Source organism: Parus major, chromosome 14 (genome assembly GCF_001522545.3).
Source record: "Parus major isolate Abel chromosome 14, Parus_major1.1, whole genome shotgun sequence".
Taxonomy (NCBI): Eukaryota; Metazoa; Chordata; class Aves; order Passeriformes; family Paridae; genus Parus; species Parus major.
Genome location: NC_031783.1, coordinates 265,183 through 292,246, shown reverse-complemented (window position 1 = coordinate 292,246; position 27,064 = coordinate 265,183). Strand labels below are relative to the sequence as shown.

Here is a 27,064-nt window from a genome sequence, read left to right as displayed (position 1 = left end):
CAAAAATACAGGGCTTCCAGGATAAAATATGGGAAAAGAAATAACAGTTCTTTATTAGTAAAAAAAAATAAAACAAAAATATCAAAAGTATATGTAATACATATATAAGATTACACATATTATACATATGTATATAAATATATATATAACAGAACAAACGAAAAACAACAACAAAGTAAAAACCATAAGTTTTCCCACCCAACCAATTTCCCTTTTGGTGTAGTTATGGCCACAACCACTTGAGGGGGAGGCAGGCACTGGGCAAGGCAGAGGGGCTGCAGTGGCTCCCCTGTGGCTCCAGGGGATGCTCAGATGTGAGCCCTGAGCCTCCCCAGGGGCTAATGGTGGCCTCAGGAAGATAACAAATGGGAAGCAATTCTTTTGAGAAAACCTAACCCCCATCATTATCCACCCCAAATTTTTTTTCACATACCAACATGTTACATTGAACTTACACTTTTTAACTATAGACATACATCAATTATCCTAATTATAAACATATATACATGCAGATATGGGTACAGGCACAATGTCATAGACAGTTATTTATTTATTTATTTTTGGGGTGCCAAAATAAGGTCCTGTTGAGATATACATTATGTTTCTCCACCTTTCTGCATCACCCACTGAGTGCAACCATGTCCCTGAGCAAAGACAACTCAACAAATGGGATTGTCTTTGCTCAAGGCATAATTCATCCAAACAGTCTTTCCTAACATACCTCTCCTATCACCACCAGAAGCTTATCGCCATCTGTGGTACACAGGGGATCAGACTGGGCAGGGCCAGCTAGCTTAGTGGAACCTCTGGGAACAGTGGAACAGGGTTAACTAACCCTGTAGCCTTTGATATATGTAGATCCCACTTCTTGAAGGTCCTACCTCCCACAGCCTTCAATGTTGTTTTTAATAGTCTATTGCACTGCTAAACTTCCCTAGCAGCTAGTGCATGGTAAGGAATGTGGTATGCCCACTAAATACCATGTTCTCTAGCCCAAGTGTTTACAAGGCTGTTCTTGAAATGAGTCCTGTTGTCACACTCAAATCTCTCAAGGGTACTATCCTGCCACAGGACCTGCTTATCAAGGCCCAGGATGGTGTTCTGGGCAGTGGTGTGAGGCACAGGGTAGACTTCCAACCATCCAGTGGTTGGAGTGGTGCCTTCTACCATTGCAAGCACATAGCACTTGCCTTGGCAGGTTTGAGGCAGTGTGATGTAGTCAATTTTCCAGGCCCCCCCCATACTTATATTAGACCACTGTCCACCATACCCATAGGGGCTTCACCCACTTGGCCTGCTTGATTGCAGCACATCAGTTTCACAATCATGGATAACCTGGGAGATGCTGCCCACAGTTAGATCCACCTCTCAGTCTCATACCCCCTTATAGGTGGCACCTCTGCCCTGATGACCTGAGGCATCACGGGCCCATCAAGCTAGGAACAATTCTTCCTTGTCTTGTGAGTCCAAATCTGTCTATGACACCTTGATTTTTGCAGCCTGATCCACCTGTTTGCTTTCAGTGTTCCTCATTAGCCCAACTCTTGGGGACATGGGCACTCACATGACAAACTTTCACAGGTAGCTTCACTACTCAAGTGGCAATGTCTTGCCATTCATCAGCAGTCCAGACTAGTCTTCCTCTACACTGCCAGATGGCCTTTTTCCAGCTTTCCACCCACCCTCATCGCCCATTTGCCACCACCTAAGAGTCAGTGTAGATTTCTCTCATTCAGCAATGTCCAGGGCCAATTGGATGGCTTTGAGTTGTGCAAACTGGCTTGAACTACTACCCTCTCCTTTGGTACCTTCTGTAACTTGTCACATGGGGCTCCATTTGGCTGCTTTCCATTTTCAATTCATTGCTACGTGACAGGAATCATTGGTGAAAAGGTATTTCTTAGTTGGCAGTTGATTGTATGGTAGCGTTTCCTCAGCTCACATCACCTGTTTCTTCTCTTCATCTGTCAGAACAAAGTTCTCATCTTCAGGCCAATTCATAATTATTTACAAGATCCCAGTATGATTTGGGTTTCCAATACAGGTGCACTGTGTAATCAAGGCAATCCACTTACTCTATGTAGCATTGGTGGCCTGATGGGTAGAGGGAACCTTTCCATTAAACATTCACCTCAGCAGTGGCAGTCAGGGTGCCAGAAGTTGCGCCTCTGTGCCAACCACCACTGAGGCAGCCTGAACTCCTTCATACACTGCCAGGATGTCCTCTCTTGGGGTGTAGTTGGCTTTGGACCCTCTGTAACTTCACCTCCAGAATCCCAGTGGCTGGCCCAGAGTCTCATCAGGCACCTGGCAGAGGCTCCAGGAAAGACCATGGCTCTCAGCTGCAGAGTAGAGCACATTCTTCACCTCTGGTCCTGTCCTGACTGAGCCAAGGGCTACCACATGAGCAGTCCCCTGCTTGATCTGGGCAAAGGCTTGCTGCTGCACTGTTTCTGAGCAGAAATTGTTCTTCTTGAGAGTTACCAGGTAAAGAGGGCTCACAAACTGACTGTACCCTGGGATGTGCATTCTGCAGAAACCTATGGCACCTAGGAAAGCTTGTGTTTCCTTCTTGCTGGTGAGTGGAGATATTGCTGTGATCCTGTTGATGACCTTGGTGGGTATCTGGCACCATCCATCTTGCCACTTCACTCCCAGGAACTGGATCTGTCAAGCAGGTCACTTGATCTTACTCTTTTGGAGGACTAAACCAGCTTTCAGGAGAACCTGGATGATCTTTTCTCCTTTCTCAAAGACTTCTGCTGTGTTGTTTCCAGATGATGCGGGTAGACAGGGAACCCCGGTCGGAAGATCTCGCGTTGTACGCGAAGATAGGGTCCCTCCTTCCACAATGTTCTATAACCCATAATACTACGGTGATTACGTCATCATATCTCGGTGATATAAAAACCTAGCTCACTGGAAATAAACGCTTTTCACCATCCACCACATTGGTGTTAGCACGTGATTTGCCCGACAGGCCTGTAAGTTTAGCCGTCGAGTCACCCACGAACCGGGTCGCTACGCCTCGCCCCGAGGCGACAGTTTCCCCAAGTGATGATGTCATCAATGTATTGCAGATGTTCAGAAGTCTCATCTTTTTCCAGTGCAGTCCAGATCAGTCCATGGCAGATGGTGGGGCTGTGCTTCCACCCCTGGGGCAGTCGGTTCCAGGTGTATTGCATACCACTCCACGTGAAGGCAAACTGAGGCCTGCCAGAGGAATCAAGAAAAATGCATTGGCAATGTCAATAGTGGCACCACTTCACTACCATGGACTCCAGCTTGTACTGGAGCTCCAGCATGTCCAGCACAGCAGCGCTCAGTGATGGTGTAACTTCATTCAAGCCACGATAGTCCACAGTCAATCTCCATTCCCCATAAGACTTGCAAAGGCCAAATGGGGCCAAAGGGCAAGCTGCTGAACACTCCTTGGCTCTCCAGCTCATGGGTCATCTTGTGAATGGGGATCATGGCGTCTTGATTTGTTTGGTACTGTCAGCAATGCACTACTGAGGTGACAATCAGTACTTGCTATTCTTCTGCCTTCAAAAGTCCTAGCCACAGAAGGATTTTCGGAGAGTCCAGGCAAGGTGTTTAGCTGCCTAATTCTTTCTGTCTCCACAGCAGCAATTCCAAAAGCCCATCAATGTCCTCCTGGGTATTTGAAGTATCTGTTCTTAAGGTAGCCAATGCCCAGAATATATGGAACATCTGGACCTGTTATGATGGGATGCTTCTGCCAGTCCTTCCCAGTCAAGCTCACTTCAGCTTCCAACACCCTCAGCTCTCAAGAACTCCCTGTCACCCCAGAAATGAAGACTGTTTCTGACCCCACTGTCTTGGTTTTGGAAGACAGGTGTCTGGTAGGGAGGGCAGAAGCCTCCGTTGGAATGAAAATGTAGACCCCCCTCCCTCCAAATTATTATAATTTTTAAATCAAGGGGCTCTCAGGCAGAGATCTGGGAATAGGAATAACAGTTCTTTACTAGTATGTATAACAAGGCAAACAAACAACAATAACTACAGTTTTAACAACAAAACAGAACCGGGGACCCAGTGACAGCCTTCTTAGCCAAGATGGGAAAGGATGGAGGAGAGGCTTTGCTTCACAAACCCCCTTGGGCAGCCAATCCCAGTGCTCCTCCAGGATGCAGCGGAACACCCAGCTGGAATGGCAGGACTGAGCAAAGACCCTGGGCTGTGTCTGAGGTGGATCAGCAGCTCCACAGCGGTGCCTGGCACTATCATGTCCTAGCAGGACACGCAGTGCGAGGCCACCAATGAAGAGGGGAGAAGGAGAAGAAGCAGCAGCTCTGTCTGGGTGATGGCAAATTCCCTTCTCCCTGCAGCAACAGCTCCCAGCAAAGTGTGCTTTTCTGAAGCTGAAGAAGCCAGCAAAACTGTCCCCGCCTTCCCTTTTTCCTGCCCCCCTTCCCCCCCTCGCAACTAATGGGTAAAAATTCCACATGTGAGCCAGAACTAAAAGGACGCCTAACCCCCAACACCACACACATCCTGGTGGCATTAACACACATTGCGCATCAGTGTCAACTAAAGCCTTGTATTCTTGTGGGTTTGATGCCAATGCCAGGCCATTGGATCCACATGGTCCAGTAGACATGATCGTCCCCCAGGGTCCCTACCTGACCCCTCTAATACTGATTTTTGTGAATCCATATGGGAGGTACCTTCCAGTGGGTCAGATCCTTGCCCATGGGAAACTGGTACTGTATTCACTCTCAGAGACTTCCCTTTTTCTTTCTCCTTCAGTTCTTGTATTCAGGCTGCCAGGACACTTGTAGGTTTCCTGTTCCACTGTCTCATGTCTTCTCCATGGTTGAGCAGGAAATATAACAAGTCAGTTTGTGGGGCATACCCACTCTCTCTGTCTGGGGGCCATCCAGCTCTGACTTCTGATTTGCACTAGTGCCACAGGTAAACATCTCTCCCTGAGTTTTTTATTATCATCCTTGAGACTCTCCACCAGTGTGTCTACAGTAAAGATGTGGGTCTGCATCGGGCCTTGGACCCTGCTCTTGTAATTCCTAAGTTTGCTTGCCACAGAGTCCATTGTCTCCTGGTTGCCCTTGAGATGCATGTTTGCCATTAAACTGAAGTATTCAGATGGTCCCTGATATACAAGACTCCATCACATTTGCACTGTGCACCTGACCTTATTAAGGTCATTATCGTGTTGTCCATTCCTTCCAAAAAGCATCTCCAACACTGCCATTTCTCTCAGGTGTTGGATCCTTCCTCCATGGTCTTCCATGGCTTTTTATGATGTTGCTCCAGCAGTCTGTTCCTGTAAACAAACCTCTCTTACATTTGCTAGAAGCCACTCCTGGAAAGAAAGGTATGGATGCTAACAATAAAGCAGGCAGCAGAATGCCTGTGGAATAGCAGGCCGCATAACTTTCTCAGTCTTGCCTGAGAAAGTGGCCTGGGAAATCATAAGGAGGAATTAAAACAATCCTCAGAGATAGAAAACAGCCTTGCAGGTGCTGTTTGTCTGTTCCTTGTTTTCTTGCAAGAGAAGGTCGAAGGGTGGTGTACCCCACTGACCAATGATGGTGATGTGTTAGTTTACTAACCAATAAGAGTTTTACTTTTCTGTACTTTCACGTATCGGTCTATAAAAAAGATCTGAGGCAATAAACAGGGAGAAATTCTCCAGTTCAACTCCCGAGAGAGTCTTGTGTTGTTCTTCTTGCCGTTCCAAATAGGGTGACAGAAAGGGGTCCTGGCTCCCTCACAAACACCTGCTCAATGGCCACATCCTGGGCCAAGGAATCCAACAGCCTTGCCATCAAATTGCATGCCTGTGTACCCATAAGGTTCCAAACTTGTATCAACCAAGCCAAAAAGTCTCACCCCCTCCATCATGTAATGCTTTTCTGCAGACTGCGGGGACTGTCTGACAACAGGGACTCAGTGATGATCTCCGGCTCTGGCTCTTCTGCTGGTTGTGGGGGCCCTGGTTCCCCATCATCATTAGCTGGGCACACCAAATTGGTTTTACTGTTCCTCTTCTGCAAAGGGGTGACTGCTGTGGCTCCCTGGAACCTGGACATTTGTAACATCTGTTTGTTCCGCTACTGCACCATCCACCTTTTCCTCTGACTGCAGGTGGTTCTGCACTGGTGGTCAGTGTCCCTGACCTCTGTGGCAGGTTTTGGGGCAGCTACACGAGGTAACCTCACCCTGTCTCTGAATGGTGGACGTACCTCACTGAATACAAACATAGAAAAGTATATGATATCTTTAACTTCTAGGGGAAATTTTAACTCTTCAGAAGCTGTTGTTGTAGACCCAAAGAAGTGGGTGAAGGGCTGGGAGAAAATTCCTCCCTGTGTTGCTTCCTCACTATAGGTAGCATTATTAAGGAAACCCCAAAGATACAGACTTCATCTGTGATAGTTATATAGATAGCCTTGTGCCCACATTCCAGAAGAAGATTACAAGCACTGAATTCCTAACCTTATTGACCCATTCTACAAACTGGGTAATAGCCACAATGGCCTTAGTTATAGGACCCATGTTTAAATAATGACCTGCAAACAGGAAAAACAGCCATGATCATATGCCAACCAAACCAGGGTAGGCTAGACCATATGGTGCTGCCTAATACGGTTTCTATATCCTGTACACAAATGGGTTATTCGAGAATTATTATTCTCTTTTCACCATTTCCTCTCAATGCCCTTGGGCCCCACCTTAGTCACCAATTAATATACTGGTTTAAAAGACATGTGTGTGCCAAGGAAGGCAGGAATCTTCCTGGAATGGAAAGATGGCCTCTCCCTCCAAATTATTATAACTTCAAAAATACAGGGCTTCCAGGAAAAAAGATGGGAAAAGGAATTACAGTCCTTTACTAGGAAACATATATAAAACAGAACAAACAAAAAACAACAAAAAACCCCCAGAACAATTTCCCCTTTGGTGTAGTTACGGCCATAAGCGGCAGGGGGCGCTGTTGGCGAGGCAGCGGGGATGCAGGGGATGCGCTATTTCTGGACAATGCTCCCTATCCTGTTTTCTGGAAAAGGCTTGGATGGGAAAGCTGACACGATCAATTTATTAGCAGATGTTAATAAGATACTTAATGCACACATTTTTCCTACACCCTGGACCTTTTGTTACTGAAGCTTGTTAATAAAACACTTGGATTCTCCGTTTTCACAGCACAGGATAGTGTTAGAGACCCTCACTCTATACCAACATAGAGCAAGCAAATGCCATTGCTTTTTCAATATTTTCCACTCTTATGAGAAAACAGAATAATAGCAAGTATAAAATTACTTTCTCTTGAAAGTCACCATATATATTTTTTTCCTTATAAAAAATAATGGGATTGTTCTCACATATGAAGAAGCACTGCAACAGAACAATATTAAGTATAACATAAATACTCAAAAACCGAAAAAACTTAATGATATGGTATAAAACCCAACAACCAAAGATGCTGGAGAACCTAGAGCAGAAGTTTTGCCTTTTAGCACAATGCTAGTGGCAAAAAACGCTGCTCATTAATATAAAACTTTTAAAATTTAAATTTATGACTGTTACACTCAGAATTTCTCTCCTGCATACATCAAATGCTACTAAGGCATAGAAAAGCAGTGTTTCACCTCATTGTGACAAATGAAAATATTCCAAATAAATAAAAATGCTGCATCCTGATGGTTAACAGACAATGTTAAAATATATAGTGTCCCTTTCTAGATGGCACATCTCAAAGACTATTTTGCTGTAAATACAAAATTTTTATTTTTACAACTACCACCAAAATGCAACTTTACATTGAGAAAGTAACAAATAGAAAAAAAACCAAAACTGATTAATAAAATAATGCATTTAGTCAGATTTTCTTGCTTTTTAAATAAATTTATGTAAAATTTACTTTCCTGATAATCTTTTTTTTCCAGAAAATAATTTCAGGGAGTTGAATACAAAGGTTTTGCCAGTGAGCTATATGATGGAGAGACTAGCTACAAGCAGGGAGTATTTCTGCCCATTTCAATTTTGTTACTTGATTCTCAGGGATTTTCCTCCCACTTCTGAAGGAGGACCAGCCTCCGCTGGAACACATATCCATATGATAGAGATCATGTTCATCTGTTTCACAAAGATGGTCTATTTATCTAAAGTTTGTGAAGTCCCACTAACATTCAAGGAAGCTCTTTCCTTTCTTACCTTTATCTGAGTGACATTTCCTTCAAGTTCTGTAGATGCCTGGAACTTCCACTTCTCCTTGCCCTCCAAAGCCCATGTGCTCTGATCAGATCCTGCTGCTTTCTTCCACATCGCGACTCTACCCTTGCTAGTTCCAGCTGCCAAGATAGCTACCATTCACAAACATTTCAGGCATCTCATCTTGGACTTGAGAGAAACAAACCCACATCACACAATGTAACAGGCAGCAAACTCTGGTTCTTGGGTACTGAGAAGCCACTTTCCAGTAGCAGAATTTCTCGCCTCACTGCAAACCAACATCCTAGTACTATACTGGAGAACTTTTCTGGAGAAGCAATGGGAGAAGCTCCACATGGCAAGGTGCATCTTCTAAGCTACCAGATGAAGTTACTTTTTTAAATGCATCAGACAACTACTTCATTTTAACTTTTTCTTAGACTATAGAACTATTGAATATCCTGAGCTGGAAGAGACCTCAAAGGTCATCCAGTCCAGCTCTTGGCCCCACACAGGACAGTCCCAGGAATCCCAACATGTGCCTGAGAGTGTCATCCAATGCTCCTTTACCTCTGGCAGCCTTGAGGCTTCCCTGGGGAGCCTGTTCAGTGTCCAACCACCCTCTGAGGGAAGAAACTTTTCCTGATACCCAGTCTAACCCTCCCCAGGCTGGACACAGCTCTGGCTGTTCCCTTGGGTCCCGTCACAGCTCACAAAGACTAGAAGTCAGATCTGCCCCTCGTGAGGAAGCTGCCCCATAGATGCTCCCCTCAGTCTCCTCCCAGATGAACAAGCCAAGTGACCCCAGCCGTTCTTCCTACAGCTTGTGTTTATTTTTAAATAGCTAATTTTGTAGTCACTTTGGGCAACCAACCACTGAAAACCATTGCAGCAGACATCAGCTGTGCCTATGCTAGCAAAGAAGGTGGTGCTGAGGAGCAGCTCTGTAGAAAGGATCTGTTGTAAGGATCTGGCATATACATGATACATGCCACTAAGCTCTATTTTGCATTAGCTGTAGTGCAGGCTTGTAGACTGAATGCCCAAAACATGTTGGGAGTCTCCAGGGCTACTCGTGTCAAAGGGAATCCAGCTCCTGTGCCATGAGACAGCTTCACAGTGAGTCCAAGTGTAGTTGAGTATTGAATTATTTCCCTGCACCTTTCAAGGCACATTTCCAATCCAAATTAAATCTTCTACATCACATACTACCACTGAGATCCTCAGTCACAAGACAAACATACTGAAATTATCAGAGGGCATGGAAGGCTGAGGTTTGACAAGGTTTAGGACCAAAGATCATAGCTGCCATGTTACTTCTCACCTTTAGCACTGCAGTAAGACACACAGTTAATACATTCTCCCCTCTCAAAGCCGAATTGCATGTCTAGGGAGAGCACATAGTTCTCATCTCGATCCAAATCCCAGAACCTAAGGCACACAAAACAAGAGTGTTAACAATGCTTTTCTTTCCAGGTGTCTTGCCAAACACAGTCAATAGGATGCTGTACATGGCATTAATTTACTATTTCCACAATATAGGTATTCCGCAATACCTAGATAATTTAATTTTTAAAATTAAATAGCCAGCAGCTGCCTATGGAGTGTGAATTTATTTTGAAATTATTTTTTTTTAAATTCCTTTTCCTTTGACTTTTTAATCTGCAGCATGTTTAGGGGTATTCTCCTATGAAGTAAGAAGTCATTCCTAACTTTTGGAGGCAGGGTGTCCAGGGGCCCGTGGCCAGGAGTGGGCTTCTGCCTCCCAAGCCACCCCTACCTAGATCTCGGGCTATACTTGGAGTGCCAAACCAAACACCTCTGACAAACTGACACCAGGAACTGAGGAGGGGTGAGTTTTGTTTCTCATGAAAAAGGGCCACCGTTCTAGTCTAGAGGCCTGTGGCTGGGAGCAGACTTCTGCCTCTGAAAATTATGAACAGAGCAGGATTTTTTTTTTAAAAAAAAAGCTTTAAAAAAAAAATACAAGTGTGAGGGCTAGTTGCAATTTTCTTCCTCCCTAATTACACTTCCTCCTCTATTTTAAGAATACTCCTGGGTTAACCAGTAGTCCTTTTGATTATAGATTTATTTTCTAGAACTAAATATTGCCATGAAACTATTCCCTCTTGATACTTGGTCTTTATTGAATTCTCACAAAATTAACAAAAGAGTCTGTCTGAGAGTAGCAGAAATCTCAATAAAGGGAAATACAGATATTAATGGAACACTCCCACCCTCCCAAAAGGTTCGAGGAACAGGTAGAGCAGGTCATAGTAAAGAGAACGAAGAAAAGATTGCAAAAAAGGTAAAACTACAGAACACAGTAACTCAACAGCACGGCAAAGCAACAGGCTTTAAAGGATTAGGGACAGAAGTAATTTAAATACTTGTCTTATATTACAGTAAAAAAAAATCCTGAAAAGTAAGCACTTTTTTTCTGGTTGCTGATGCTATGAGTATCTTAAGGATCAGACAGTAACACTGGCAAGAAGAGCAAAGGGGCTGTATTTTCATGCAAAACCCCCAACCAGATTTATTTTCAGAAGAAATCAATAACAGCACTCAAGGAAGGAACAGAATAGGTACCACTGCCTGACAAAATAAAATACCTAGAGAGAAAGCAAACCATACCAAATTAGTTTCTGTCCTTGAGGGAAAAAAAAAAATCATTTAATTTCTTTACTTATTTTGACAAACAAAACTATGAAATATTGGGATTTTTTCATTATTGGTAAAAAAAACCCCAACCAACATTTCAGCAAAACATTCAGTTTATTACAGACTGTAACTTTTAGCTGGCCCTTCTCAGGGGCAGCCCAGAAAAACTTTCATTCTTACCTGATGACTGTCTCACCTAATGCTGTAACAACCAGACTATGGTCTATTAAAATCATGTCTGCAGAATGACCAGTCTTCCCACTCAACTTCACCTGTTAACCATAAGCAAATATATACATTTACAGAAGGTGGGAGGAGCACGCTGAAGGACACTAACCATCTGAACTGCATAGTTTGGCTAAAAAGTAAAAATAAGAAAATAACTAGAGCTATCTGTCAATTCAGACAGAGATATCATTACCATTCAGACAACGATCACCATAAAATGCATGAAGACTGCATGTATAAATTTAATAAAAGAAACCTTGTAATGGTTTAATTAAGTAGATAAGGAGCAGTATTTCACTCTTGCACTAGCTCTTCTCCTAGAGTTTAATAAAGATTCCTTTAAAATGTGAAATTCCAGATCTTACTTCAAGTCAAACATAAGTAATGATCAAAAAGAAGTGGACATTCCTGTAATACACAAGCGTTCAGTCTTTTTCTGTCATGGATAACAAGATAAAAATATCTTAGGAAAGTGAAGGTTTGAGGTCTACCCAGAAGCAGCATTTTGTAATACCGTAGGACAGGGCGTGAGGCACTTCCTCTTTAATTTCCAGAGATCCTCAGTCTTTCCACTGAGGAGATACAGGCCTCTAACAGGGTGGAGATAGCTTCTTCATATATCTGGGGTTTGGTAACCAAATAGTCCATGTTTTGTTCTCCTTCCTTCCATGAAATCACTAGGAGTAAGTTCGCATATGACACCAGCACACTCTGTAGGAATTTCTGCCCCGTGTTTTGTGTACACTGGATCTTGTCTGGATTAGTAGAGAATTGCTCGTTAATTGAAAATATTATCTCCACCATAGCTAATTCTCTCAGGTACCAGATACCTTACTCCATGGTGTTCCTCTTGTCTCAGTGCACTAAAAGGTCATCTTTCCTAGGAAACCTTTCCCTCACATTTGACAGAAGTTGCATTCAGAGGCTCAGAGTTTCCGGTCTCTTCCTAATCCCCTGGTCAATACTTGCATCCCAGGACATGGATCCCGCTGCGAAGTGTCACTACCATCTAATTTCATATCGTGGGCCATGACAGCCCAGCATCAGAGCACCCAGGTCACCAGGGGCTCACCTGACTGGAGGCTGATATCTTTTTGTATGTCTTGCAGCTCACTCAGGGAAAGGTTCGGGTGATTATCTCTGGCCCTGCCTCCTCCTGTTGTTGTGGGGGCCCTGCTTCCTCTTCATCACTCACTACATGAACTGATTTGGTCTTGGATTTCTTCTTCTGCATACAGGCAAGTGCTCTTAGCACAGGTTGTTCTTGTGCGTAAGCTGCATTTTGAATGCCCATGATGCCTGTTGCTCTGCTTTCCTTGTCCTCCTTCTGAGGGTGCTGTACAGAAATAAGCAGTGTCCAGTAAATAGTAGCCAGGGTCCAGCATGTTCCATAACTTCACACCTTTCTGGAACTGCCACAGCAATTTTCTTTTAAACGCTTTATCAGTAGTTGTACAACCTGTAGTTGTTCAAGAAAACTTCTGAACCAGGAGTAGAGTACTCTTTCAAAAGCTGGCCCATTTTCTCCCACATGCCACACCACTAATGACTATCCATCATGGGGCATGTCTCTGGACAACTTCCCTAGAAATCTCTGTCCTAAATCTTAACATGGTCTCTGTCTGCTGGACAGAGGAGATATATCATTATCATATATATTAAACATATCAATGAGGGCACACTTCCCCTAACACCCAAAGAGAATTCAAATTCTCAAAAGCTGTTGTAGCAGACCTGAAGGAGAAGGATAAAAGGCTGGGAAAAATCATCCTTTCTTCTTTCCCCCACAGGCTGGGTATGACTATTAATGAATCTTCAGAGGTAGGAGCCAAGGCCAGGACAGGAGAGCAACACTGAATACATATCAGAAATGACCCCCATTGCCTTTGATTTTATCATGCCATAAACTGGTATCACAGAGTACAGCAGTTTTGATCCTTCTCCTTGCTTTGAAACAGATTACTGTGGTGGATACATAGTGCATATGCAGAAGTATATACAGGGTTAGATATTACACCCACATGAACAGAACAAGCAACACTGGAACCAGGAGCTCTCTACCTAAAACACAAATGCTTAGATCAAAGTTATCTCAATTGTCTTGAGCCTTACCTTGGGCACCAATTAAATGTGGTGGTTTAACACCAGCAAAAAAATTAAACACCAAATAAGCCATGGGTTTTCTCCTGTCCCTTCCAGTAAGGGAGGGACACATGCAGAGACTATGGATTAAGATAATTACTGAAAGCAAAAAGCAGTGGAATAAGAAACACAAAGTAATAACAGCAATATTAATAAAAAAATATACATATATCCAAAACCAGAAGGTGTTTTAGCCATAAAAAATTAGTTTTATGTGGCTGCTGAGACCAAAACCAAAATGGTGGATCCTTCCATAGGTTGCATCCACATGACTTCCCAAGGCTTCTGCACGCCGTCGCAAACAAAGGCAGTATGGCAAGAGGCTTCCTGCCCCCCGGCCAAGACAATGAAAAACAATGACAAATAGACCCCCCCCCACAAAAGCTTCTGGGTTCAGTTGCACACAAGTGCTTGCACTGTCGCTTCTACCACTCTGCCATACTGGCGGTTGATCCTACAGGTTGCTGCCACTTCCCTGCAATTCTGCTGCACTCCTTTTGGCTTGCTTAGCTGGAATGGACTTGGCTGGGCTCCCTTTGGCTGGACTGAGGGCCTTCCCTGTCTCCTGCCTGCAGTCTCCCCGCTGCTGCTGCCATTCAGCACACATCAGTTCTGTGTTCCACCGCTTTCCTTTCAGCGCCACGTCCCATAGCTGCATCTCGAAGAAAATGGGAGAGGGTGGATGGCAGGGGCAGAAGACAGAGTCTGCAGGGCTGATGCTGACAACCTTTCCGTAACAGAGAGCAAGGCAGAATGCTGCCCACTTCTGAGGTGTGTGCATTTTCTCCCCAAAACCAGTGATGATATAGGTGGTATAGAATAACTCAGCTGTACCTACATGGTGCTAAGTGCCGCCCACCTCTGCAACCAGGACAACTGGAATTTCCAATTTTTCTCTAATTCACTAAGAAACTGAAAGTAAGTGTAAAAGAATTAAGATAGGGTGAAAATGAAAAAAAATATATAAAAAAAAAGGAAAACAACATGAAAAGCATCTTTCCAAGTTCAGTAACACATCATTCTATTCCACTTTCATATTAGCTATTTTTGCTTCTTCATCAACATATTATCTGAGAAACAAACATGAGAGTTGATTCATTTGAAAACAAAATAGTGATAATCAAAAAAACCAAAAAAATACTTATAAAGAATAAATATTACAACTTTAGCCTGTAGTATGACTCTTACCTTCATGAGCTCTTCTGCCTCTCCCTCGGGAGAAACTGAGTGTAAGGACAACTGCAGATTCTCTGTTATTACAAGTAAAACATCTCTCTCCTCTAACAACAGGAGCTTTCGGACCAGACTGTCCGTGGACAATACCTGCCTTGACTTCCCTTTCTCATTCACATAGTGCACAGAACCTGTAGCAGAAATAAAGAAGGTGCAGATTTTAGTTGACAGCTTTCAGCTACAAAAGCCAAAGTTGATGCTTTCTACCTTAAGAAAACATTCCTCAAGTGTTGAAAAGGTAAAAATAACAAAAATTCTTTCATTTTCTAGTTTGTCTCAGGATAGAGACTACCATAGCTGACCAGTGCAATAAACTAAAGCATATTGTTAAAGCATATATTTGGATTAGAAAATCCAAAGGGGAATACTTTAAATAATTTTAAACTGCAAGTAAACCTTTTGTATGAATGATAGCTTCTAAAATCTCCCATCATAGAAACAAATCTGTGAAAGAAGAATGGCAGTTAAGAACTGGTTCAATTTACAGCAGAGTTTAGATAACAGAAAAACGTGGACCTGAAGTTCTTCACTGTTTAGGAAACACTGTGCCACACACCAAATACAGCTTTAATCCATAATCTGACTGGCAAATGGGACAGTGTTTTCCTAAAAACACTGACAACGGCAACTAATGCACCTATCAACATTTAAAAAGTCATTGCAATGTCATTAAGTTGTACTACTCTATAAATCATAGTCACAGAATCATTAAGGTTGGAAAAAACCTCCAAAATCATCAAGGCCAGCCTTTGATCAAGTACCACCACACCCACTGAACCATGCAATGAAGTGCCACATCTAGTCATTTTTGAGCACTGCCTGGGATGATGACTCCACCATTGCCCTGGGCAGCCCATTCCAATGTTTAAAAACCCTTCCTGTGAAGAAATTCCTCCTGATCTCCAGTGTGCCCTTCCCTGGCACAACTTGAGGTTGTTTCCCTGATAAAATCTAATTTTATCTACATTTGTGTGTTAGAGATTGTTTTCCTCATATTCACTTCTTCAGGAACCTGACTAACCCAGGTTAGAACAAGACCACCCTGAAGATTGTAAGATTTCAGTAATTTTATTCATTTCTTACCAAACATTCTACAACTCCCATGAATACCCAATTAAATATATGAATATGAGGGATATATGAATATACCTGAGTTGTCAGATATATGAAAACGACTATCATGCACTGAGTTATTTTGAAGCTCAGTGAAGTATTTTGAAGTATTTGAAGGAAACAATTTCCCAGCCAAATGGAAAAGTGACTTTGCTCTTACCATCTGTCAAAGTGATAAAGAATGAGAGACCTTCTTGGACTGTCGTTTTCAGAGGTGGTCCTATTCCAGCTTTCTCCCAGTTAAATTTATCCAAGGCTTTTTCATCACCACTCACAGCTGCTTTTGCCAGCTGCACAAAGTCTCTGCAAAGACAGATACTTCATTTCTAATTCTTTGCATAACAGAGTAGTTTCAGTCTCAAAGAATGGATGAGTAGTTAATAAAGCATATTGTATAAAAAGAATAAAGATCTTTCATACGCTGATTGAAAAAAGGGCAAACTCAAAAAGATACAAAACAAAATTTCAATATTATTTTTCATTTGCACTGTTTCACTTTTTTTTTCAAAACACACGACTATTTTCACAGAAATGTGAAACAGAAAAGCCCAGACAAGGAAAACTCTTCTTTTTTACTACAGCTGCTTCCCATTTCTTGCTTGGACAGGAAAGAAATAATAATGTTTAAGAACTGACTTTTAATTTAATTATTTTTGAAAATAATATAATGATAATTGTGTTTCCAATGTGTTTATAGTTTTCCATAATCAGCAATATTGCTAATTAAAAGAGCTAAGACAGAAGAGTCAACAGCAATAGACAGAAGATGTGGATAAGAGAAAGAAGATCAGCTGCTGCACACAGGGCACAGAACTAGCTACCAGAACAGGAGAAGAGCTTGGAAATATAGGGCAGTTAGGAGAAGAACATTTTTTTATGTATTTAAAAGTAGTTCATTTGTAGATAGAACTTTCTTTCTGTGGAACAAGACAAAGACCTGGTCTAGCAGAGCTCTGATGGGGTCAATACTCACTCGCCAGGAAGGGGTGGCCGAAAGACACAATGACACAAGCATTTCCCATATTCCTGCTTAACCAGGGCAGGACCCTGGACTCTGCCTCGATGGTCCATTTTCCACAGAAACAAGACACCATACTAGAAAAGGACAAGTTAATTCATTACTCAGATGAGAATCCACACTCTAGCTACTCACTGTACATAAAAATAAATGTTTTATTGACAGAGCAACACTCTTCCTTTTGTTTAGTTGACACATACAGTTACTCCCTCTTAAAACTAAGCCACAGGAAATCAAAGTTATCTTTAACACTATATTATTTACTTACTTAAATTATCTAAAAAAAACTTGTTGGTCCAAACCTTTTTGAGTTAAATCACACTGCCAGAGCAATTAAATGGAACAATCTTGATTTTCCTCTGCAAGTAGCAGATGTAAATATTTATCTGGATAACATCCTTGCCACATTTTTTCTTGCAAGTAGTCTGATAGCTTACCTTTTAGCAATTGAAAAAAAGATAGCAGAGCATATGGATCCCTCAGTAAGTGCATATAAAACTGATGTAGATGAGCATGGGTATATGATTAGACACATGAAGTCACAGGATGAAAAAAGACTAAGGGCAGAATTTCTGGAGCTTTCCTCCTCTTTCTGAGCAGATATTCAGGAACTTACATTTAGAAAAAATAATCTTGTAACTAGAATAATCATAGATAAAGAAAGGAAGTCTGGTTTGCTAATTAACTCAACAGTGGTAAACACAGACGAGCCCTCAAGCCTGGCACAGGGGCTGACATAACTCACACCCTGCAGTGCCAGCTCAGGGGCAACAAACCCCTGGTGACTGGAATGAATGGAGACAAATTCCAACAAACTGACTTACAGTACATCCTCACAGTTGGTATGCTAAGATGATTATTTATTGTTTATTATACTAGTGCTCATGAAACCAAATTGCACTTGGGAACCTTCCATGTAAGCATGACATGAAAAAATCCAGCAACAATTTTCAATATCAAGTTCAATCTTATTTTATTTCATTAGGATAGACAACAGTAAAGTGGTTTTAGAATTTGCTCTGTTTTTATTAACTGTTTTCAATGAAGTATCATCCTTCTCCTACAAGTTAGACTGATAGCAGTGATCATTTATTCTTCACAATTCTAACTAGAAGCCACGCAAGATACAGCCAAGGCCTTCCAAGGTAACATTTCCTTTTTTTCCTAAGATTCAAAGTTCTAACTTCTTTTCGACAGTAAAATGGTAATAATTATGCCATCCAAGTCTGTTTATTAAGTGCAATGTGTCTTGCAGCTTAAAGAATACCACTCAGCTGTGCAACTGTGATACTGCTGTCCCAAGAAAACATTTGCAGTTCATAAAATGTTTGCTAGTTACCTCTGAAAATCACAGGACCCTATGAACTTGTTGGTTTCTCCTCTTACTCTTCCATCAGCTTTATATGTCATCAGTTTCCAAGGATCCAAATTAAAACCACCTTGCACCATTTATAAGATGGAGGAAAAGCCTGCAGCTTTTTAAAGCTGCTGACCTTCCTTCCATCTCCTTCTAGATAGTCCAGCCTGTATCCAGATAACCTACTTGCAATCTCAATTCTTAGATTGGAACACATGAGATTGGAAACAAAAAAGGATCACTACCTCCCCTAAGTGTCACTGGAAAGGATGCAGAACTTGTCTGTTTTCAAATGATATTTTTAAAGGACACAGGACAATGACCAAATCATCCATCTAAATGTCCTTTACAAATGAAGATATTCTCTAATTCCATCCTGTAGCTTCCCAATCATTTTTAAAAACCCAAAGCTTTAGTTCCTTGGTATGAAAGCTATTGGCCTTCCAAATAGGCCTTCATTATAGAAAGCACCTACATCCTCTGTGTGATCAAAATGTGGAAATCATCCATGTTATTTTTACTTAAAACAAATTAAGAGCTTCTGATTTTCACAGCATCCTATTCCAACTTTACAAAGTTATTTTCAAATAATTTTCTTGCATTTCAGGATGTATGATGACAGAAATCCTAGTGAAGATAATGCTCAGTTGGAAGTGACTCACACAGATCATCAAGTCCAACTCCTGGCCCTGCATAGACACCCCAACAATCCCACCCTGTGCCCAAGAGCATTGTCCAAATGCTCCTGGAGCTCTGGCAGACTTGTAGCTCTGACCATTCCCTGGGGAGCCTTTCCAGAGTCCTACCACCCCCTGGGAAAATCAGGAAAGAAACCAAATCAGGCTCCAAATACCTATCTTCTTTCTAAAAGTTTTCCTCTAATATGAGCAGAGCATGATCCTGGTAGCACTCACCTAATGGAAGTTTCCTAAATACAAACCCTCATGGGAAAAATATTAAAAATAAACTTATAAACTATTGGAAAATATGTAGGAAATGAAGTATATCTGTGCTGCACCTCAGACCATAGCATAGCGACACTGGTTTGAAATCAATTTCAAAACAATTTGTTCATAAATGTAAGCTCTGTCTATATCAATGTACTGTCTCATTATGATTAAGGCCTCAGCTACACTGAGATGTGTCCATCTTTTGCCTGGGCAAAACTTCCTCTTTTCCAATAAAGAAGATTATATATTATCTTTTTAATCAATTTTGAATTTCTGCATTTCTGTCAAATGCAGCAGCAGAACTTTACAAACAATGAATTAAAATATTTTTTTCCTCAGAATAAAAATTCTGATGTATAGGTAAGAGCAGAACTGAAATTCTTGAGCAAGCTCAAGTCTGTATCAGGGGAAAAAAGAAAATAATTCTTTTTTTTTTCTTCACTGGCTGGCTTGGGAACTAGCAAAATAAGAATCTTTTATGAATACTTAATCCTGGATATTCAATAGCTACTTTCTCACATCACTATACAAAAGGGCAATCAGGTCATCAAGAAACAGAGTATCACATTTCCCAATACAATCAATTTGACACAATTTTAAGACATTAATAAAACCAGAAAAGGAGAGATTAGTATGGGTTTCCTGTGAGCACTGCTCTGCACTCACTATGGATGCATACGTTGTAGCTGCATTTGTCTCTCAACATCTAGGCTTTATTCCTGAGTGACATAAAATTTTTGCATGTACAGGAGCAAAAGAATTCAAATTGTCTATACCTTAATTATTCCATCCATGAAACAGCATTAAACCTTCATCAACACTCAGCACTCACTGAGATCTGACACTTAAGAAAAATTACAGAACCGCAATTCTTTATTTGTAGAATAACACTGTAGAAAAAGTTAAAACACTAAGATTTGATTGTATTCCCTAACGGTTTTAATTTTTACCTAAGGAAAGGAAATTACTCTCCCACACAACTCTCCCTTCCCCATGGATCTCCACTACATGATCCCTTCCCATTACAGAGCTTCCAAGACTGTGTTCCACATCAAACCCATGCAGCATTTCAGCTACTCACTCCATCCCCAGATGCAAGACAGGTACCACTTGTACTCCAGCTCAGGGCTGTGATTTTGGTGCTGTGATTTGGGGGTACAGCGTGCTGCTCCTTGTCTTGTTTGTTCAGTATCAGAACTTCTCCTGTCTCCCATCCTGATGCCAGAATGGGTCTGGAAGGGTGCCAGGCAAGTAATGTGACCTGAAAGCTTCTCTCAATACGGCAATCAGGCACATGTTCTCCCTGGAAACAGAAATCAGTGTGAGCTCAGTCCAATGAAAACTCAGCAGACAAACATTCAGATTTACAGCCCAGTCAATACAAAGCTTTCTTTCCTGTATAGAGGATATAAGAAGGCTTTGAGCACATTTCAAGGTAAAAAGAAATTCCAGCTATTGAAAAAGAATAAATAATTCTTTATTTATTATTTTTTGTCACTAAGGACATAGAATAATCTAATGCTTCAACAGCTGTTAAAGGCAGAGCCTCCTTTGGGCACGGTTCGCAAGAATATTACATGCAAATCATTTAACCTAAGTATTTATTTTTCCATTTGTTAAACTTGGATGACAATTTTTTCAGAATACACTTTGAGAAGTACACATTTTATAGGCTATCATATTAACAGACTTACATGTTTCAGTCTGCTGCTAGATACCTTTTAGTGATACTTCCCTAAAAATTATGCAACCTGACATCTTACACAGGCTCTCATATAAAAGTTAGGGTATGCAAAATAAATATCTGTCTATAGGCAAAAAATTAGTTCAGTCTTGAGGTGGTGGAATGATTTGTTGAATTTCCATTTCTTAGTATGTTCTATTCACTTAAGAGTTAACAAGAAACACCAGCATGTGTTATAAGTTTGAAATTCTCACACTATGAGAAGCAAAAAGCAAATCAGTAACCATCATAAACAAGACTTACAGGCTGTAATCATCACATTTCAAAGGAAAGATCAATTTAATTTATTAAGATCTTTTTAAAAATACATATAATGAGTGGCTATGAATCTGTCATGCTCTAGATAGCACAGGACATAGTAATTAAAACCCAGAGACATTTGAGGAGGAAAAGTAAGCCTGCAAAACCAGAGATTAAAAAAGTGAAGTTTTAAATTAGGACAATGATAAAGTTGTTGAGAGAAGCTGTGACTTCTCACACATCTCTCACATCTCTGAGAGTGTTCAAGACCAGGTTGGATAGGACTTGGAGTAACCTGGTCTATGGAAAGTGTCCCTGCACATGGCAGGTGGTTGGGATGTGATGATCTTAAAGGTCCCTTCCAATCCAAACCATCCTGCGATTCTGTGACTGTATCAAGACCAAAAGGAAAGTTGCTGATTTTTTACCTGTTCCAGGTAGATATCCACACAGCCCCCAGTTGCTGTGCTGATGGAAGCAACTGCTAGGAGTGGATGAAGTGGGTGCCAGGCTATATGGGAAGAGGAGGCAATGGAATCAGGAGCATCTGTTCGATGATCCACATATACAGCCATAACAACAGGACCTGTCACAGACTGCACACCTATACAAGGAAAACAAACATCTCTATCAACTATGCTTATATCAATAATACATATACACTACATATACGCCATATTATATTTATGTAATATATAATAACTACATATAACGTAGCATTAAAACATAGGGGGAAAGTAAAATTACAGCATCGTCTTGTCACGCATACTATTTTTTTTTAATACAACTCTGACTTTTCCAATGTCTATTTCCATAGACATTGGAAAAGTCAGAGTGGCATTAAAAAAAAAAAAAAAGAAAGAAACACTGAGCCTCATACTTTGTAGATTCAGTGTGTATAGGCTGGTACCAGTCTCTCACCTGTGCCTTGTGCTGGCCTACTTCAAAGGACTCTGAAATAACTCAGAATTTACCAGAAAGTTACTTCCAGTACTTCATATCCAAAGATGTTACTTAAAGTAAAGACTGAAGTCTTTTATGTTGTGAAGTCTTGTGTCTGGGCTTTCAAAGTAAGTTTCAACAGCTGTCACCACTTTGGAGCTTGTACGTTTGAAATCACATATTATCTGCTATTTACACTGAAAAACTATTACCAACATTTGAATGAAAAAAGTAAGTGCTGATGTTGTACAGAAAATAACATGGGAACAAAACTCTTTTCAGTGTTATGGGTCAGAAACGGAGGGTACCACTAATAATCTGTAATAATTTATACACAGAAATGGTCTTTGGGATTTGTGTCATGGGATCCAGTTGGCTCAGTTTCGAAACAGCTGGAGAAAAGCATCTCAAATTACTAGCAAATAATCACAGAGTCATAGAGTTCAGTACGTCAACTGGTCCAGCCTCCCTGTTCAAGCAGGGTCTTCCCAGAGCACATAGCATAGGATTATGTCCAGACAATTCTGGGATATCCACAATGAGGGTGACTTCACGTTCTCTCTGGGGCAGCCAGTCACCCACACAGTAAAGTTCTTCCTCATAGTTGGATGAAACTTCTGTGTTCCAGTTCCTGCCCATTGCCTCTTGTGCCATTGCTGAGGCCCACAGAGCTGAGTCTGGTCCATTTTCCTGAGCTTTTCCTGCAGACACTAACAGGCAGGGATGAGGTCCCCTCTCAGCCATCTCTTTTTAAGGCTCAGCAGGCTCAGCTCCCAGAACTGGACACAGTGCTCCAGATGTGCCTCACCAGGGCTGAATAGAGGGGCAGAATCCCCTCCTTGACTCCCTGACAATGCCTTTCCCCACACACTCCAGGATCTGCCATCTTGGCCCCAAAGCACACACAGCTAGTTCAAGGACAGCTGGTGACCCCCAGGTCCTTCTCCACAGGGCTGCTGTTTAGCAGGACAGCCCACAGCCTGGACTGGGGCATAGGGTTACTCCTCCTGATACAGAACCCTGCCAAGATCTGGTGAAAAACAAAACAAACCCCCCCAAAAAACAACACAAACAAACTGTAGTGGCTTAGGTTTGCTAATTTGAGTTTCCCAGCCAATGCACCAAATAATGTAACGGGTTTAGCGCCGGCTAAAATCACCAGTGCACCTACTAGAATTATTAATTTCCTGCTGTGAGATATTAATTAGGAGGAGGACAAAGCAGGCTCAGTACTTAAAAGTTATAAAGGAAACTTTATTAACAGAACTAAAAGAATAGTAAGACTCAGAAAAAAAGCTTTAGAACACTTCTCCTTCCTCTGCCCAACTTCTTTTCTTTCCCAACAGACAACATAGAGACAAAACCTGGCATTTTAAATCAGTTACCACCCCTACAATAGTCTTTCATCAGTTCTTGTAGGGAGAGGAATTTTCTCTCACCATGCCATGGAGACTTCACCACAAGAAACAGCCCTCTTGTGGCTTTTAATTTCCACAAATAGCAGCTGCCCAGGAAAATCTGCAATCGTGAAGTTCCATTTTCACAGCCTTCCCACTGCTGAGTTAATGAGCCATGTCAATTTATGGGGTATTATTTTAAGGATTAACTGTTCAAAAGCAAAAGTTCTCTCCATCTATCTCTGCAATCATCTTCATCTCTGGGAACAGAGGTCTTCTTCTCTCCCTGGGGGCAAAGGGTCATTGTCACTCTCATCTTTCTCTCTGTTCAAGCTTGTCATGAGATCACAGCTACTTCAACATCTGCTTTGCTTCATTAATGGATGCCTCTGCTCACATCTACAGTTTGAACACTCCATCCCCCCATACTTTCTCATTAATTAAACAGAATATTTTAGTGTACCATAGCCCATCTCCATGGCCTTACCAAAAGAATTTTCAGCCCAATACTAGGGCATCTCCTCATTCTCCTTCCATCTGGGACTTGACTCCTTTACTGACCTTAGTGTCTTCATGTTGGTTTTCTATGTGTCTTCATTCTACGCTTTTCTCTCACTCGAGAGGATCAATGATTTCCAAATTTCATCTGTGTAGTGAGTTAATATCTCGCCCAGGCCTGCAGATGGTCATGATGGTTTCTGCTGGGCAGTGGCCGAAGTAGTCACGGTGATGGATTTCAGGCCGCACTGGGGCTGTGCCAAGATCTCAGAGGGCCCAGCCAGAACGGGAACCATGGTGGCATTCTGGCTGCATGGCTCGTCTCTGCTCCCTGCTTCTTTCCATTTCAGCTATGGGCTGATGGCTTCCCCTCCCTCTGCCAGGCAACTGCTGGGCCGCGATGCCCGCGGCAGAGGGGGCCTGGCCTGGCCTAGAGCCACTTCTGGCGCCCAGCGGACCCAGGCATGGCACGGGCCGGGGGAGAGAGCGTGGGCTTGGTGCCAGCAAGATGTGAGCAGCCGCGGCCCCAGCGCCCAGCCCTGCCCCGGGCTCTACGGCCTCCCGTAACCCGCCCGGCCAATGCTGGGGTCCGGTCTGGCCCGGCCCCTCCAGGCCACGCAGGCCGGAAGCGGAGTGGGGCCAGCCCCACCAGTGCCCAGGTACCTTTCAAAGCTGGACGCAAGAGACAGATTTCCCGGGCTTGCCTGTCTTTAAAGTGTGTATTTCACAAAGGCGGATCTAGCTTCTAAATGGATTAATAGGTTGTCAGTTCTCAGAGCTAGCCAGCTATTGGATTTTGCTCAGCACAGAGGAAGATCTCAGCAGCCCCCTCCTAGAAAAATCATTTCCGTGAGTGCCTTCTTCCCTCCTCACCAAATATAAATTAATACAAAACCAGCACACAAACATACACACATGAAAAAGCCCCCAAGCATCAAACATTTAAAAGACTCCTGTGACATTTTTGGGGAAGAGATGCTTTCTTCTACACAGCTAAATCATGAGTTCAGAACCTTCAGGCACACACATGCATAGCAGTAAGACTTGCCAAAGCCACCAGCATATATAATGGGCATGAACATACTCTTAAGGTCTCTTTTCTTTAGATCTTCTGTCAGCACCTAGAATAACTAATTTGCTGGACACTAAATTTAGAAAGGTAGGCAACCCTGTTCAGTAAGCTGGGAGTTCTGTATCTTGCCTCTGACACATAACAAGGAACAACATCAACTACTGGATATGAGAGCAGACAAGAGCAGTCAGCCTAAGGACAAAGCATTTCATCTTTTAGCAAGAGCCACTCACCTTTACCTGCACAATCCTTCAAAACTCTTAAAATTCCCAAAGTGGTATTGAGTGGGTCTAGTTTTATAGCCACTCAAAAAACCCTCAACAAACCTTTCAAATAAAATTTGGAGTGCTTTTCATTTTGATTTCATATATTTCAAAAGTCTTCTTACATCTCCAGTACTGTTCCAGAATTCTGTGCCCATACTACTACTTTACTCCTTGTTTTATCTGTTTCATTTTCCTGTAAGATAGGAAGGATTTAGTCCATATTTGATGATAAGCTTTATGCAGACTCAAAATTTAAAATAATAAAGAATTTTACTTCAGATTAAAATAAAAATATTAGATGCCTAAATGAAAAAAACCTACATTTCATATCAACAGTTTTATCACACAAGCCATATAGCTGTAATGTCTTCTCTATAGCCACCATTTTCTACTTTTAAGTGTTTCTTGCATCCGTAGTCATAAATATTACTTATTATTATTCAGATATTTCAGTCTCCTTCAATGACAGAAATAAGTTTATCAAGCTTCCAAACTGCATCTCTTGTTCAGCTCACTAATTTAACTTTTGGAATTAATAGACATCAAAAAAAAAATTTCAACCAATATTGTGTATATTTAAAATGGCAGACTGGCACTTCCTAAACAAGATTCAGAGATACTGTCACATAAATTACGGACAACCCCATCTCAGTCCCTGTCTTGCTTTGGCCACCCAAAGCTCAACCTGCAGCTTGCACTGCAACTGTACCCTAAACTACTGGCACTGGCACTGAATGGGTTCCTAAAATACTAGAAGGCCACAATGAGGTGTTCACAGAGCCTTCTCCAGGCTAAATAACCATAGCTCTCCAGCCTGTCTCCAGAGCAGAGTGGCTCCAGACCTTGGAGTATCTCTGTGGCCTCCTCTGGACTCTCTCCACCAGCTCCATGTCCTTCCTACGCTGGAGCCCCAGAGCTCGAGGTACACCTGAAAGTCTCACCTGACCGGGGCAGAGGGGCAGACTTCCCTGCTGCCCACGCTGGGGGCATGAGCCCAGGACATCAGGGTATCTGGGCTGCCAGTGTGCACTGCCAGGTCATTTCCAGTCTTTCATTCATCAGTACCCCACGTCTTCTCGTTAGGACTGCTCTCAATCTGAACAGACTGTACTGGTAATGGAGATTGCCCCTACCCAGTGTAGAACTTTGCACATGGCTTTGTTGAACTTAATGAGATTCACAGAGATGAACACTACAGACAACATTAATAACTGCAAATGACAGCAGCAAGCCAGAACGTGCACACATATTTCACAAAAAAATCATCAATGCTCAGGGAGAAAAAAAAAAAAGCTATTCTGTCTTTGAGGACAATACTTTATAAAAGCTGCTTTTATGATCTGTCACAGTGTTATCAGCACATTTAAGCGAGGCTGATACCAGCTTTGTTTGCTGTACCTGTAGAGCTTTGCACTCTCATGCCCCCCAGTCACGACACACATTGTGGAAGGGGTCACTGTCCAAGTTGCCTTGAAAGACTCTCTGACAAGACTCAACAGTTACCAAAGCAAAAGCAGAGGTTTTTCCTTTAATCCCTACCTATAAGAAATGCTGGTTTTTAAACTTGCAATTGTTCAAAATAGCCACCCCCAGGAAAACAAACAAACAAACAAACAACAACAACAAAAAAAACCACAACAAAAAACCCACACCAAACTGCTCTGTTCAACAAAAAGATAGTTAATGACTATGTACAATCTTCTCTAACTAATAAAACAGATTAAGTAAAAACCCAGTTGAATCCTGGACCGGCACAAAGGGAGAAGGGGTGGGGAGCCTGTGCCAGGCAAAGCCCAGGCTGCTGCTGTCGTGAGCAGCTCCTGGAGTGGAGCGAACCCTGCCCGAGTCTCTCCTCCGCGCCGTGACCGCCACTCGCCGGCACAGAACAAGGGGGCTCCAAGAACTCCCCGGTTCCGAGAGGGCAAACACGCGGGCCACGCCACTACGTTCTCGCCCGCGGGTGGATTCGGCCGCCCCCACCCCAGCTCCCGCCGCCCGCGAGCA

At 42.2% G+C, this 27,064-nt stretch overlaps 1 protein-coding gene across 9 annotated transcripts in view; it reads right to left on the bottom strand.

The window, feature by feature from the left end:
* IFT140 (intraflagellar transport 140) overlaps positions 1–27,064 on the bottom strand; it is a 90,128-nt gene that overhangs the window by 59,144 nt on the left and 3,920 nt on the right. For 8 of the 9 annotated variants that reach the window (XM_019008231.2, XM_033517927.1, XM_033517928.1 and 5 more), the window contains 8 exons: positions 21,314–21,489; positions 19,983–20,204; positions 16,550–16,671; positions 15,737–15,879; positions 14,419–14,594; positions 11,041–11,132; positions 9,524–9,630; positions 8,203–8,351 (listed from right to left, as the gene is read on the bottom strand). In XM_019008231.2, the coding sequence (XP_018863776.1) occupies positions 8,203–8,351; positions 9,524–9,630; positions 11,041–11,132; positions 14,419–14,594; positions 15,737–15,879; positions 16,550–16,671; positions 19,983–20,204; positions 21,314–21,460 (1,158 nt within the window). In that variant the 5' untranslated portion in view covers positions 21,461–21,489. Of the gene's footprint in view, positions 1–8,202; positions 8,352–9,523; positions 9,631–11,040; positions 11,133–14,418; positions 14,595–15,736; positions 15,880–16,549; positions 16,672–19,982; positions 20,205–21,313; positions 21,490–23,266; positions 23,544–27,064 lie in introns of those variants that run through there. The other variant, XM_019008232.2, reaches the window with a different exon arrangement.